Genomic DNA, 15,564 nt, shown 5'->3' on the forward strand with positions numbered 1-15,564 from the left:
TAGTCATGCCTAGGGCATGAGTGACTGTGAGGAGGGACTGCCTTTAGAAGTGAGAGAATTCAGAAGAATCCGATGAACCAGAGATTCAATCTATCAACCTGGATAGGGGGAAACTTGGTTCTCTCTCCCGAGCAACGTTTCTGTATTTCTCTCTTCTACACACTGCAGATATCAAATTTTAATCGCTTTTCGGACGGTAAGTGCTTCAAGTACGGAGAGGCTTTATAAACTGGGGGGGGGGGCGAACAATATCACAACGTTCAAAACCTGGAAGTTAAATCTAGCTTAGAGCTCAAGCAATATTAAATAAATGTGTAAGTGAAATCTGGGGGGGGGGGCGGGGAGGACAAACGAATCTACTTTCCTTTAAAACAGGGATATCCAAACTTGGGAACTTTAAGACTTGTGGATTTCAACTCTCAGATTGAAATGGCTGGCTGGGGAAATCTGAGATTTGAAATCCACAAGTCTTAAAGTTCCCAATTTTGGACACCCCTGATATATATATTTAGTGTCACAACCCCTGGTAAGCCCCAATTATGGGAGGAAGCTAACTGCTTCCATTATCTGTCAATCGGCTCGTCACAAGAGTCCATCACGACAGAAACCCAATATTTTTACTGTTGCCTTTGTTATATTTGTTCAAATCCCAGTAAGGGTATGACTAGCTGATGAGAGCTAAATAGCTTGAAATAGATCTATACTAGTCTCCCTTTATTTATTTATCAGCACAAATTAAAAAAAACAGAAATATAACAAAGGCAACAGTAAAAATATTGGGTTTCTGTCGTGATGGACTCTTGTGACAAGCCGATAGACAGATGATGGAAGCAGTTAGCTTCCTCCCATGATTGGGGCTTACCAGGGGTTGTAAAAATCTAATAGATACCTTTCACCCTGGCTTCGCTGATAACGGATAAGAGCCTGTGGCCTAATGGCTAAGATGTCTGCCTAGTATGTAATATAGCCCAGGTTATATTTGTTCAAATCCCAGTAAGGGTATGGCTAGCTGATGAGAGCTAAATAGCTTGAAATAGATCTATACTAGTCTCCCTTTATTTATTTATCAACACAAATTAAAAAAACACACACAAATATAACAAGGGCAACAGTAAAAATATTGGTCCTGGACTTATGACCGCCATGGGAAGCAGTGTTTCTGTTGCTAAGCAAGGCAGTGGGTAAGTGGGTCGCAAACTGAATGGATGAAACTTCCCCTCCCCTCCAGGGTTGCTGAGTGAATCATTGTAGTTGTTAAACCAAACATTAAATGGTTGTTAAGTGAATCTGGCTTCCTCCATTGACTTTGCGTACCGAAAGGAAAGTCGCATATGTAAATTTGCTTTTCTGTAATCCTTGAGAAAGAATTGGAATTCGAATGATTAGAATTAGAATTAATTAGAATCAGAAATGGAATTGGAATTAATTGGAATTGGAATTAGAATTATTAGAATTGGAATTAGAATTAATGGGAATTGAAATTGGAATGAGAATTAGATTGAAGTAGAATTAGAAAAATTAGAATTGGAATTAGAGTTAGAATACTTTACTTGGCCAAGCGTGATTAGACACACAAGGATTTTGTCTCCAGTGCTGGAGGTTTCCGCGTACATGCAAAGCAACAGAGTAATAATAATCATAATAATTACACCGAATAAGATGGGGTAATAAAGAAAGATAATTGTCAGGCCTGCAAACAATCATTTCTTTTGGGTCTTTGGCGACACACTTTCTATTCTTCTACTATGCATTTTCTATGGTGGGAAAATGGGAGGGGGTTAGATGATGTGTAGCTATAACAACATTCTTTCTAGAAAGCCAAGGTCATCCTTTGTCTCTGCATCTGACCGGAACTGGATGGGTGGAAGCTGCCAGCGTGGCAGAGGGAGATTGGACCATGGGATCGACTTGTGGGTGTGGGGGGCAAGATCTTGGACTTTCAACTGGGTGGGGAAAACCGGGAAGCTTTCAGATTTGGGTTTTCCCAGATGCGCCAACATGGCTCTCTTCATACATTGGAACTTTGAGCAATACTTATGAGCCAAGGTGGCGCAGTGGTTAAATGCAGCACTGCAGGCTACTGCTAGATCAGCAGGTCAGCGGTTCAAATCTCACCGGCTCAGGGTTGACTCAGCCTTCCATCCTTCCGAGGTGGGTAAAATGAGGACCCAGATTGTTGGGGGCAATATGCTGACTCTCTGTAAACCGCTTAGAGAGGCCTGAAAGGCCTATGAAGCGGTATATAAGTCTACTGCTATTGCTATTGCTATTGCTACTTTGCCTCGGATTCTGATTTAATTTTGGATGCTATTTGGAACCCGGACAATAATACTGTAATAATGCCAAAGCCATACAACAGGGGTGAATATACTGAGATATAAGAGTACTGAGAAGTTTTCCATAATTACATAACTGTCAGTGCAGCTAAGTTGACGCAACACCACGTCAAGGGGCAGCTGATTTGCTGTGGTTAGGTTTTAATGGCCTCGAAAGGCAGTCGAGAGCAACAAACACTCCAGAGGGACATTAGCAAGAGGAGTTGGAATATCTAATTACTTGTCTCGGTGTCCCTCAAGAGACCGAAAGTCAGAGCTGAAAGTCAGCTTCAGCTAAAAGTGGAAATAGAGATATATTTTTTTCCGCCCTCTGCAAGAAAGCCGTAAAAACAGGTAATTCTTGGTGTTCGAGTCACCAAATATATAAAGCCTATATTTGGTTTTGCGGAAAGGCCATCCCAAGAAAACATAAATTGAGAGTTCAAAGACACACCTATAACAACAAACAAAGAAAGGGAGAGAGGAGGAGAGGAAGAGGAGGGAGGGAAAGAAGGAAGAGGTAAGGAGAGAAGGGAGAGGAACAGAAAGAGAAAGGGTAGGAAGGGGAAGAGAGTAGTAGGAGTAGGAGAGAGGTAAGGGAAGAAGGAAGGAGAAGGAGTGGCTTCGGCCTGCTCTATCCAATACGAAGTTGAAACATGCCAGCAGTTTGGGGAGTGGCGTCAAGCTGGCCATGCCCATCCGGTTGGCCACGCCTACCCGGTTGGCCACACCCACCCAGTTGGCCATGCCCACCCAGCCGTCCATGCCTACCCCACCCCCTCAAGGTCAACCACAGCCCTAACGTGGCCCTCAATTAAATTGAGTTTGACACCCCTGCTTCTCTAAAGCGGGCAGAGAAGAGCAGAAAGGATGATGAGGGGACTGGAGGCTAAAACATATGAAGAACGGTTGCAGGAACTGGGCAGGCCTTATTCCGGTGAAAAGAATCTAGTCTACTATTTGAGAAGCTGCCAGGAAGAAGAGGGGATCATCTCATTTTCCAAAGCCCCCGAAGGCAGGACCACAAACAACGAACAGAAACTTATCGAGGAGAGAAGGAATTAAGGAGAAACTTCCTGACAGTTGGAACAATTAACCAGTGGAACAGCTGGCCTCTAGAAGTTGTGGGAGCTTCCTCACTGGAAGTTTTCAAGAAGATGTTGGATAACCATTTGACTGAAGTGGTGTAGGGTTTCCTGTCTAAGCAGGGGGTTGGACTAGAAGACCTCCAAGGTCCCTTCCAACTCTGTCATTCTGTCATTCTATTCTCCAAAGCTCCAGACACGAAGCAACGGATGGAAACTAATCAAGGAGAGAAGCAACCTAGAACTAAGGAGGGATTTCCTAACAGTGAGGACAATTGACCAGTGGAACAGCTTGCCACTAGAAATTGTGGGCACTCAATCATTGGAGACTTTTAAGAAGAGATTGGATAGCCGTGTGTCTGAAATGGCCCAGGGCTTCCTGCTTGAGCAGGGGGTTGGACTAGAAGACCTCCAAGGTCCCTTCCAACTCTGTCATTCTGTTAACAGGAGAGAAGAGCAAGTCTTGTTGGCAGTATAGGCACTAAAGGCAAATTTCTTGTGGGTCCAATCACACTTGGAAAAATAAAGAATTATATTCTATTCTAGCACCCCCAAAACACCTTTGGGCCACTAGGGAAAATAAAATACTGACTTTGTGCCTAAACAGCAGTTATTCCTAACTCCATATCCCAAGAATAGGGAGGGAGCAATCTTAAATTTCTGATTTTGGAGCAAGCTGTACTTGCAACCAATACTCTGAGGCAGTGTGTTAATGCCAAAGAGGACTATTCTCTCTCTTCTTCTTCTTCTTTTTAATACACATTTGGAAGGACCAAGGTCCATAAATATAGGTTTCCTGCCTCGTGGCAACCGAAGACCCTTTAAATCAAACTGTCCTCTTCTAATACGGATAAGAGGCTTCCTAAATTTTGTTCCCCCTGCAATTTTCCCCTGTTCCTTTTCATTAGGGCAATTTATCTTGCGCCCTTTTCTTCTGAAGAAAATCTGTATCTTTGAAAAATGAAAGCTTTGGGCATTCATTTAGGAGGGTGGAATTAACGTGTCCGGGGCGTTAATGAGCCCGGGAGCCATATATAGGGATTTATATATAATTCACGTTGGAGAGGAGTGTAAATTATACATCAGTAAAGGAAGATACATATCCTTGGTCAGCTAGGAACGCAGCTCTGCTGTGTTCAGAAAGCCGGAGAGAAAAAAATGGGAGGTTAAGGTTTAATCTATCGATTAGAAGAGATATATGAGTGTCCAATTATGTTCGGGGGAAATCTCAGCCAGGAACCTAGCGTTCTTTCTTTATCAGGATTTTATCTATACGGCCTTTTTTTTATATATATATATTTTTAAACCGGAGAAACAAAACTTCCAAGACCAAAAGTGACTTAGAGAAGGAAGGAAAATAAACTTAAGGAGAAAAATAATAATAAAAGCCAATGAGAAAAGACCAAGAAAGGAGACTCACAATATCAGCAAGTTAGCTGTGGCGTAGTTGGCCATGGGAAGTTAAACCCAGAGAATGGACTGTGTGGCACATTGTCCCAATCCACCCCAGGGCTGTTGTGGTCAGCCATTGGCCAGAGAAGCTGGCAGCAGATTCGGACAGTGAGGAGGTTGGGGAGGAAGATGGGCCAGTCCTGGAGTCTGGGGAAGGCTCGGATGAGGGCTCTGTGTCGGAGGCAGAGAGGGGGCCAGGGCCGTCTGACAGTTATCAGCTGCCTTCGGAGTCAGACATCAGTGGGGCAGAAGAACAGCTGGAGCCTGTTCCCAGTGTGCACATGCGCAGAGTTGCCAGACGAAGGGAACAGCTAAAGAACAGGGGTTGACTTGGGAGTAAGGCCACAGGTGGACGGTGAATGGCCCCTCCCAGAGGAAACAAAAGAGGAGCAACAGGGGAGTGGAGTTTGCAGGAGACCATCAGTTCCCTTCATTGGTTCGTGACTCTCCGAGACTCCTGGCCAAGTTCTGCAGATCTCAGCCTGGCAGCTCTCCAAGCCAGATAAGGTCTGTGACTGTAAATCCTCCTTTGAAAGACTTTGCTGGAGGTGAAGGAGCAGAATTCACAGTTAATAAAAGGGGGTCTTGTCGGAATCAGGAGTTGCTTCAGGCTCTCGGGAATCCTCGGTCAGAACATGGGCGAGTGAGGATTTTGGGAGCCGTCCAGGTGAATGAATGACTGACGGAGAAACCCGCCAGGTGAGTTGGCCACCTGGGCCAAAGACTTACTTTTGATGAACTGGAAGAGGGTGAAGCCTTCCTCCTCCGGGGTTTTATCCTTAAGCTGCTCAGAGACCTCCTCCTTGGACATGTCTGCAATGTTCTTTCGTGCGGCCTCATCCTAGGAGGGAGGGAAATGGAAGATTCAAAACGAAGAAGGGCCACCTCTGGAGACTCAGTCCCTGGGCAAAGGTTCTAAAAGGCACTTTCCCAAAGTCAGAAGTACTCCCTGCCACTTGGTCCCTGTGCGTGGACCTGGGTTTCGGAAGATAATTCTGTTTATTCAATTTAGAATAGAAGAGAATAGAAGAGAAGAGAATAGAGTAGGAAATATGGAATAGAATAGAATAGAATAGAATAGGAAATATAGAATAGGATAGAATAGAATAGAGAATAGAATAAGAAATTTAGAATAGAATAGAATAGAATAGAATAGAGTAGAGTAGGAAATATGGAATAGAATAGAATAGAAGAGAAGAGAAGAGAATAGAGTAGGAAATATGGAATAGAATAGAATAGAATAGAATAGAATAGGAAATATAGAATAGGATAGAATAGAATAGAGAATAGAATAAGAAATTTAGAATAGAATAGAATAGAATAGAATAGAGTAGGAAATATGGAATAGAATAGAAGAGAAGAGAAGAGAATAGAGTAGGAAATATGGAATAGAATAGAATAGAATAGAATAGAATAGAAAATATAGAATAGGATAGAATAGAATAGAGAATAGAATAAGAAATTTAGAATAGAATAGAATAGAATAGAATAGAGTAGGAAATATGGAATAGAATAGAATAGAATAGAATAGAAGAGAAGAGAAGAGAAGAGAACAGAACAGAACAGAACAGAAGTAAATTCCTTATTGGCCAAGTGTGATTGGACACACAAGGAATTTGTCTTTGGTGCAGAGGATGCTCTCAGTGTACATAAAAAGACAAGATACATTCGTCACGAATCGTAAGGTACAACACTTGATGATAGTCAGAGGGCCCAAATAAGCAATCAGGAAACAATCCATATCAATATAAATCGTAAGGATACAAAGAACAAATTTACAGTCCTGCAGTCATAAGTGGGAGGAGACGGGTGATAGGACGGATGGGAAGACTAGTAGTAATAGTAATTCTGTTTATTCAATTTAGAAGAGAAGAGAAGAGAAGAGAACAGAACTGAATTCGTTATCGGCCAAATGTGATTGGACACACAAGGAATTTGTCTTTGGTGTAGAGGATGCTCTCAGTGTGCATAAAAAGACAAGATACATGAGGAAGGGAAAAAAGAAGGAAGGAAGGAAGGAAGGAAGGAAGGAAGGAAGGAATAGAGCACGAGGGAGGGAAGAAAGTAATAGAATAGAATAGAATAGAGAACAGAACAGAATTCCTTATTGGCCAAGTGTGATTGGACACACAAGGAATTTGTCTTTGGTATAGAGGATGCTCTCAGTGTGCATAAAAAGACAAGATACATGAGGAAGGGAAAAAGGAAGGAAGGAAGGAAGGAAGGAAGGAAGGAAGGAAGGAAGGAAGGAAGGAAGGAATAGAGCACGAGGGAGGGAAGAAAGGAATAGAATAGAATAGAGAACAGAATAGAATTCTTTATTGGCCAAATGTGATTGGACACACAAGGAATTTGTCTTTGGTGTAGAGGATGCTCTCAGTGTACATAAAAAGACAAGATACATTCGCCAAGATAATGATCGCCATAAGGTACAAATAAGCAATCAGGAAACAATCAATATAAATCATAAGGATACAAGCAACAAAGTTACAGTCCTGCAGTCATCAGTGGGAGGAGATGGGGGGTAGGAAGGATGATAAGACTAATATTCCGAATAAGGAGGAACAGAAAGTTCCTCCTTATTTCCAGATTGAATCTCTCCTTGATCAGTTTCCATCCATCGTTCCTTGTCTGGCCTTCGGGGGCTTTGGAAAATAGCTTGACCCCTTTCTCCTCTCTGGGGCAGCCCCTCAAATACTGGAAGATGCTCTCCTGTCTCCCCTGGTCCTCATCTTCACTAGACTAGCCAGGCCCAGTTCCTGCAACCGTCCATCGTAGGTTTTAGCCTCCAGTCAGAGAACCAAGTTCTGCTTTCCCTAAGGGAAGGTTTAAAGTGCTTAGAACATAGAATAATAGAGTTGGAAGGGACCTTGGGGGTCATCTAATCTAACCCCTCTCCCCCTCACCCAAACAGGAGACCCTACACCATTTCTGACAGGTGGCAGTCCAGTCTCTTCTTGAAAGCTTCCAGGGATGAAGCTCCCACAACTTCTCTTCTTTGCAGATTAACAGAGTTGGAAGGGACCTTGTAGGTCATCTAGTCCAACCCCTGGCCCAAGCAGGGGACCCTACACCATTTCCGATAGATGGCAGTCAAATCTCTTCTTGAAAGCCTCGAGTGATGAAGCTCCCACATTTTCTGTTCCATGGGTGGAATGTTCTCGCTGTCAGGAAATTTCTCCTTATTTCCAGGTTGAATCTCTCCTGGATCAGTTTCCATCCATCATTTCTTGTCTGGCCTTCAGGGGCTTTGGAAAATAGCCTGACCCCCTCCTCTCTGGGGCAGCCCCTCAAATATTGGAAGATGCTCTCCTGTCTCCCCTGGTCCTTCTCTTCCCTAGACCAGCCAGGCCCAGTTCCTGCAACCGTCCATCGTATGTTTTAGCCTCCAGTCCCCTCATCATACTGGTTGCTCTTCTCTGCACTCTTTCCTCAAAGTTTCTTTATTCAGATTGACAGAGTTAGAAGGGACCTTGTAGGTCATCTAGTCCAACCCCCGCCCAAACAGGAGACCTTACACCATTTCTGACAATAGTCCAGTCTCTTCTTGAAAGCCTCCAGGGATGAAGCTCCCACAACCTCTGAAGGCAACTTCTGTTCCTTTGGTTGATGGTCCTCACTGTCAGGAAATTCCTCCTGATTTCCAGGTTGAATCTCTCCTTGATCATCCGTTATTCCTTCTCTGGCCTTTGGGGGCTTTGGAGAATAGGTTGACCCCCTCCTCTCTGTGGCAGCCCCTCAAATATTGGAAGATGCTCTCCTGTCTCCCCTGGTCCTTCTCTTCCCTAGACTAGCCAGGCCCAGTTCCTGCAACCGTCCATCGTATGTTTGAGCCTCCAGTCCCCTCATCCTCCTGGTTGCTCTTCTCTGCACTCTTTCTAAAGTCTCCACATCTTTTTTTATACCTTTATTTATTTAACACCTTTATTATTTTTTACCAACGTCCCAAAGTTGCTTTTCCCCCCCAAAAAAGGCAGCTGGGCTTTCTTGCTTTTTATTTTTCCCCTTGGAAGTCATTTCGTTTCACATCCGAGGAGCCTCTTCAGTACCACCGTTAAAAGCGAAGTTATTATGGGGGCTTTAGAGGAAGAGGCTGAGAGAAGGCAAAAGGTTATCTCTGCCTGTTAATGAGAAGAGAGAGATAGGGAGCCCAGCCAGAAGTTGAAGGGAGGCCCCCACCAGAAGCAGCCGCATTGGATTCGTACGGAAGAGGCACTCGTGATGCTCCGAAAGGCTCACAAACGCTCCAAAAATAAAAGAGGAGATGCAATTTACGATAAACCACTTTATAAGGTTTCAGCCTGTCTGGAGAGGCCGAGAAGCAGCGAGAAAGGAGCAGAGAAAATGACATGATGGGGCAGAGAGAGAAGGGCCCCAGTCCCAAGGCAACGAAAATCAAAACGTCCTTAGAGAAAAGAGGCTGCCAACTACGGTGGAAACAAATAAGTAGATTAAGCCACAATCCCCGCGGAGGTGAGTCATTAGGGAACAACTCGGTAGGACTAATTGAAGAGAATCGCTGGAGCTCAGGGGCTGCACTCCGGAGTCCTTGGTGCTCTCTGAGCTGGGTTAGCAATAGCAGTTAGACTTATATACCGCTTCATGGGGCTTTCAGTCCTCTCTAAGCGGTTTACAGAGTCAGCATATTGCCCCCAACAACAATCCGGGTCCTCATTTCACCCACCTCGGAAGGATGGAAGGCTGAGTCAACCTTGAGCCGGTGAGATTTGAACAGCCGAACTGCAGAACTGCAGTCAGCTGAAGTAGCCTGCAGTGCTGCATTTCACCACTGCGCCACCTCGGTTTGTTTTCCTGTAGACGTTTCATGACCCTAGTAGGTAACGTCATCAGTGCTAGAAGGGTGGGGGGATTGCGGAGAGGAGGAGGAGGAGGACTGTGGGGCCCTTGGTGCTCTCTGAGCTGGGTGATTTTCTTGCAGACATTTCATGAACCAACTAGGAAATATCATCAGTCCTCGAAGGGAATGGGGTTTGGGAGGAGGAGGAGGAGGAGGAGGAGGAGGAGGAGGAGGAGGAGGAGGAGGAGGAGGAGGAGGAGAGGAAGGGATGGAGAAGAGATGGAGGAAGAAGAAGAGGAGGAGGAGGAAGAAGACTGTGGGGTCCTTGGTCCTCTCTGATTTGGTTATTTTCTTGCAGATGTTTCATGGCCCAATTAGGCAACATCATCCATGCCAAAAGGGAGTGGGCTTTGCATTATATACAGTGGCTTGTCCTGCCATTTTCCTTCCTTCATTAGAGGAGGAGGAGGAGGAGGAGGAGGAGGAGGAGGAGGAGGAGGAGAAGGAGGAGGACTATGGAATCTCTGGTGCTCTCTGAGCTTGATGGTTTCCTTGCAGACATCTCATTACCCTAGTAGGCAACGCCATCAATGCTAGAAGGATGGGGTGGTGATGGATTGCGGTGAGGGGGAAGGGGCAGAAGAGGAGGGGGAGGAAGAGGAGGACTGCGGGGTCTCTGGTACTTTCTGAGCTTGGTGGTTTCCTTACAGATGTTTCATTAGCCAACTAGGGAGCATCATCAGTGCTAGAAGGGGATGGAGTTTGCAAAGTGGAGGAGGAGGAGGAAAAGGGGGGAGGGAGGAGGAGGACTGTGGGGTCCTTGTTCCTCTCTGAGCTTGGCTGCTTTCTTGTCGACATTTCAGGACCCACCGCGACACCTGAATAGTGTTAATGGTTCCTGTAGTCTGCCATTTTTCTGGAAGCCCCTTCAGACTCCCACACCATTTGGAGGGTGTCCATCCCAAACTGCATGGCCCTGAGGACTCCGACCGACCTCCAAGTGGCCTCAGCGACCCTCTAAAAAGGATGCAAAGGACCAGCTGTCGGCAAGGACTATCAATCCTTCCCTTCCCCACCCTCCTGTCAGAGCTGAAGAAGCTTCTGGGATGAGAAGAGAAACGTCTTCAAAAGGAAAAAAACAACAACAAGAAAGTCCAGTTGCCTCTATTGAAAAAAGCACCTTTGGGACAACTGTGATCCTGGAGGACGGAGAATCTCTACAGACGCTTAAACTGTGGATGCAGTTTAAAGGCAAGAGGCTCTACAGGGTGGGGCATAACCTTTTCCTAGGGGGTCACAGCAAGATCGACAGCAGTTTACAACTTCCACGACACCTCATTTTAAAGCCCATAAAAAACTGAATTGAATGAGCTATTAAATGTTAAATTTGCTTTAAGAATGGCTGGAAAATTCGATTCGGAAGAACAAAGGATCATTGACAGAATAAAATGCATTGCCTTTCGAGAGGCTCGCGATGCTGGAGCGACGTTTATCAATCGAAAATGGATTGCAAACAAATTGAAACGTCATCCGGATTGGGTTACTGATAATTGGAACAAACAAGCCCAAGAATGTTTCACAAAATTTGGAGAAGGGCGTCCTCTGCAACTGTCCCAAGAAAGCAAAGCCATCATTGCAACTGGCAGTCGCAAACAACGAAAAGGAAACCGAAAAGTGGCCCAAGAAATCCTTCAAATTCATGAAAAACGAGTTGATCAAAGGACAATCGGCCGATATCGAGAACGAGAAGGTTTGAAGCCATTCCACGTCATTTGCAAACCATTGAAAACTCAAACACACGTTCAAGATCGGCTTTGGTTGTGCGATTGGTTGTCTGAATGGACCGAGGAAGATTTTCTTCATTTGGCGCCATCTGACGAATTCTTCGTTTATGCCATTCGAAAACCGAATTTCCAGAACGATCAAATTTGGGCTAAAGACGTCGACGACATCGCCAAACATGAACGATATCGACAAATCGTTCGCAATCCGACTTGCATCGGGATTTTCGTCATTTTCACAGCCAAGAAACTGCATTGGGTTTTGAAGGATAAAGGGGAATCCTGGGATGGCAGTTATTTCCGTGAGAAAATTTTATTGGAGAATGTCATTCCATTTCTCAGTGATCCAGACAATGTCTTGGTGGTTGGTGAGGCTGTCTTTCTTCATGACAAAGCTCCTTGCATGCGTGCAAATGCGACTCAGCAATTGTTAAAGGAAAACAATGTCGAATTTTGGGGCAATGACGTCTGGCCGGGAAATTCGCCAGATCTCAATCCGGCAGAGAACATTGGGGCCATAATTAAGGATGAAGTGGAAGCTCTGATGATTCAGGAGCAAGGTCAAAATCGATATTCGGTTGAAACTTTGAGAATGAATTTGGAAACTGTGTTGAAAAATCTGGAAAATCGAACGGAACTGTTTGAAGATTTGTTGTGTTCTTATCCACCTCGTTTGAATGCTGTTCGAAGGGCTAATGGTGGTCATACTGACTATTAAATCGTGTCAATAAACTCAGTTTTTGATGGGCTTTCGAATGGTGTATGAATTATTTGTGTTGTTATTACAAGTGTTGCTGTGACCCCCTAGGAAAAGGTTATGCCCCGCCCTGTATATATCTGCCTCTTTGATCAGCGATCAAGATAAAAGGGAATGTAAGAGTGGGAAAGAGGGGAGGAATGGGAAGAAGAGGGGAAGGGTAAAGGGGAGGAAGGGGAAGGAGAGGAGGGAAAGGAGAGGAGGAAGGAAGGAAGGAGAGAAGAAAGAGAAGAAAGGGGGGTAGGAAGGAGGGAGGGAAGGAGGGAGGGAAGCAAGGAGGGAAGGAAGGAGGGAAGGAAGGAGAGAAGGAGAGAAGGAAGGAGGGAAGGAAGGAGGGAATGTAGGAGAGAAGGAAGGAGGGAAGGAAGGAGGGAAGGAGAGAAGAAAGGAGGGAAGGAAGGAAGGAGGGAAGGAAGGAGGGAAGGAGGGAAGGAGGGAAGGGGGAAGGAGGGAGGGAAGGAAGGAGGGAAGGAAGGAGAGTAGGAGAGAAGAAACGAGGGAAGGAAAGAGGGAGGGAGGGAAAAAGAAGTAGGACTGTTGTAAGATAAGATGGATCTATGAAATGTTAAAAAAGCAATCTTCAAGTATATTGTCAACTGTAGGGAAAAAATTGTTAAAATACATATTATTAATAACAGTTATGAGATCATATAATTGTGAATGTATATATGAAATTGATAAAATAAAAATAAAAAGATAAAAGGTTAGTGAGGGGCCAGCCAAGTTGCAACGCCGTGCGTGAGGTTCACGGCAGAAGACGCTCCGACATTCTGCATTCAGACCGGGGAGGTGAGAAGAGGATGAAGGATAGAGTGAGAAACTGGAGGGAGGGAGGAGTGTGGAGCTGGAGAGAGAACGTTTCCATGGAGCGGTCCAAGGAGAAAGATGGCGAGGGAGATTGTTCTGCAGATGGAGGATAAGAGAGGCGGTTGAGGATGCCGAATTAATCACAAAGGTTCTGGACAGGAGTCAGGGCTGCCGTCACTCTGCGGAGCGTTCCTCACTATCCAAGGTCACATCGTGAACAGCAGGCGAAAGATACATGGCGCAAATAGAAGAGAAGAGACGCAGAAGAGAATAGAACAGAATTTGAATAGAATAGAATAGAATATGGAATGGAATGGAGTAGAGTAGAATAGAGCAACAGAACAGAATAAAATAGATGCAGAATAGAAGAGAATAAAAGAGAATAGAATAGACTAGAATAGAATAAATGCAGAATAGAACAGAATTTGAATAGAATAGAAGAGAAGAGAATAAAAGAGAATAGAATAGAATAGAATATGGAATGGAGTAGAGTAGAACAGAACAGAACAGAATAGATGCAGAATAGAATAGAATAGAATAGAATAGAATAGATGCAGGATAAAACAGAATTTGAAGAGAAGAGAAGAGAAGAGAAGAGAATAAAAGAGAATAGAATAGAATAGAATAGAATAGAATAGAATATGGAATGGAGTAGAGTAGAACAGAATAGATGCAGAATAGAATAGAATAGAATAGAATAGAATAGATGCAGGATAAAACAGAATTTGAAGAGAATAGAATAGATGAGGAATAGAAAAGAAGAGAAGAGAATAAAAGAGAGTAGAATAGAATTTGAATACAATAGAATAGAATAGAATATGGAATGGAATGGAGTAGAGTAGAACAGAACAGAAAAGAATAGATGCAGAATAGAATAGAAGAGAATAAAAGAGAATAGAATAGAATAGAATATGGAATGGAGTAGAGTAGAACAGAACAGAACAGAACAGAATAGATGCAGAATAGAATAGAATAGAATAGAATAGATGCAGAATAGAATAGAATAGAATAGAATAGATGCAGGATAAAACAGAATTTGAAGAGAATAGAAGAGAATAAAAGAGAAGAGAATAGAATAGAATATGGAATGGAGTAGAGTAGAACAGAACAGAATAGATGCAGAATAGAATAGAATAGAATAGATGCAGGATAAAACAGAATTTGAAGAGAATAGAATAGATGAGGAATAGAAAAGAAGAGAAGAGAATAAAAGAGAGTAGAATAGAATTTGAATACAATAGAATAGAATAGAATATGGAATGGAATGGAGTAGAGTAGAACAGAACAGAAAAGAATAGATGCAGAATAGAATAGAAGAGAATAAAAGAGAATAGAATAGATGCAGAATAGAACAGAATTTGAATAGAATAAATGAGGAATAGAAGAGAAGAGAATAAAAGAGAATAACATAGCATAGCATTTGAATAGAATATGGAATGGAATGGAGTAGGGTAGAGTAGAACAGAACAGAACAGAATAAAATAGAATAGATGCAGAATAGAAGAGAAGAGAATAAAAGAGAATAGAATAGAATAGAATAGATGCAGAATAGAATAGAATTTGAATAGAACAGTCCAACCCCCTGCCTAGACAGGAAGATCTCTCGTCACGTGAGATATTTTATTTTCCAACTGACGAGGAGCTTCGTTGTTTAATGAGCCTTCCATTAACCAACCCAGCTGACCTGCAGTCACAACGGTTTTTCACGTTGTCCGGTGCGTCCTTACCTCTTTCGGCATTTCTCTCGGGAAGAAAAATAAGGGATGGAGGCGATGGCCACCGTGCTGGCGGCAAAAATGAAGCCGAGCCACCAGGCCCCCACCCAACGGGGGTCCTTGTTAGTGATGTGGACTTCCTCTGAAACAGAAGCAAAGGAGAGAGGGACGAAGCCAACTTGTTTAAACCGTGGGTGGCACTGAGTGGGGGATCAGAAGGGCTGCCTCGTTTTCCCCGATGTGTCGATAAGTGTGGCAATTCCAAAAGTGGTTTCCCAAAAGGCAGATGGACTTTCTTGGGATTTTCCCCCCGCTCCTTGGAGGATGTTTTGCTTCTCATCCGAGAAACTTCTTCAGTTCTGGACTGTAGAACTGAGGAAGCTTCTCACATGAGAAGCGAAACCTCTTCAAGGAAAAAACCCCCAAGAAAGTCCAAGTCCAACCCCCAAGAAAGTCAAAAAACCTCCCAAGAAAAGGCAAAAGTGTTTTGCCTTTTGGAAAAACATATTTGGGGCAACCATGAGCTGGAAGACTGAGAATCTTCATAGACAGATAATCGTGATTTCCACAACCTGCATTAATTATTCTCACTCGAGGAGGAAGGAAGGAAGGAGAGAAGAAAGAGAAGAAAGGGGGGGTAGGAAGGAGGGAGGGAAGGAGGGAGGGAAGCAAGGAGGGAAGGAAGGAGGGAAGGAAGGAGAGAAGGAGGGAAGGAAGGAGGGAAGGAAGGAGAGAAGGAGAGAAGAAAGGAGGGAAGGAGGGAATGTAGGAGAGAAGGAAGGGGGGAAGGAAGGAGAGAAGGAGAAAAGAAAGGAGGGAAGGAAGGAAGGAAAGAGGGAAGGAAGGAGGGAAGG

The 15,564-nt window shown here is 44.0% G+C and overlaps 1 protein-coding gene across 1 annotated transcript in view; it reads right to left on the bottom strand.

Annotated features, from left to right (window-relative positions):
* The window catches only part of SLCO2B1 (solute carrier organic anion transporter family member 2B1), a 43,884-nt gene that overhangs the window by 15,515 nt on the left and 12,805 nt on the right, over positions 1-15,564 (bottom strand). Inside the window, 3 exon segments of the mRNA XM_087722016.1 lie at positions 5,582-5,693; positions 14,723-14,751; positions 14,754-14,852. Coding sequence (XP_087578142.1) covers positions 5,582-5,693; positions 14,723-14,751; positions 14,754-14,852 — 240 coding nt within the window.

Source organism: Thamnophis sirtalis, unplaced genomic scaffold, assembly GCF_051295495.1.
Source record: "Thamnophis sirtalis isolate CommonGarterSnake01/CBP01778 unplaced genomic scaffold, rThaSir2_p1.2 scaffold_8, whole genome shotgun sequence".
Classification (NCBI taxonomy): domain Eukaryota; kingdom Metazoa; phylum Chordata; class Lepidosauria; order Squamata; family Natricidae; genus Thamnophis; species Thamnophis sirtalis.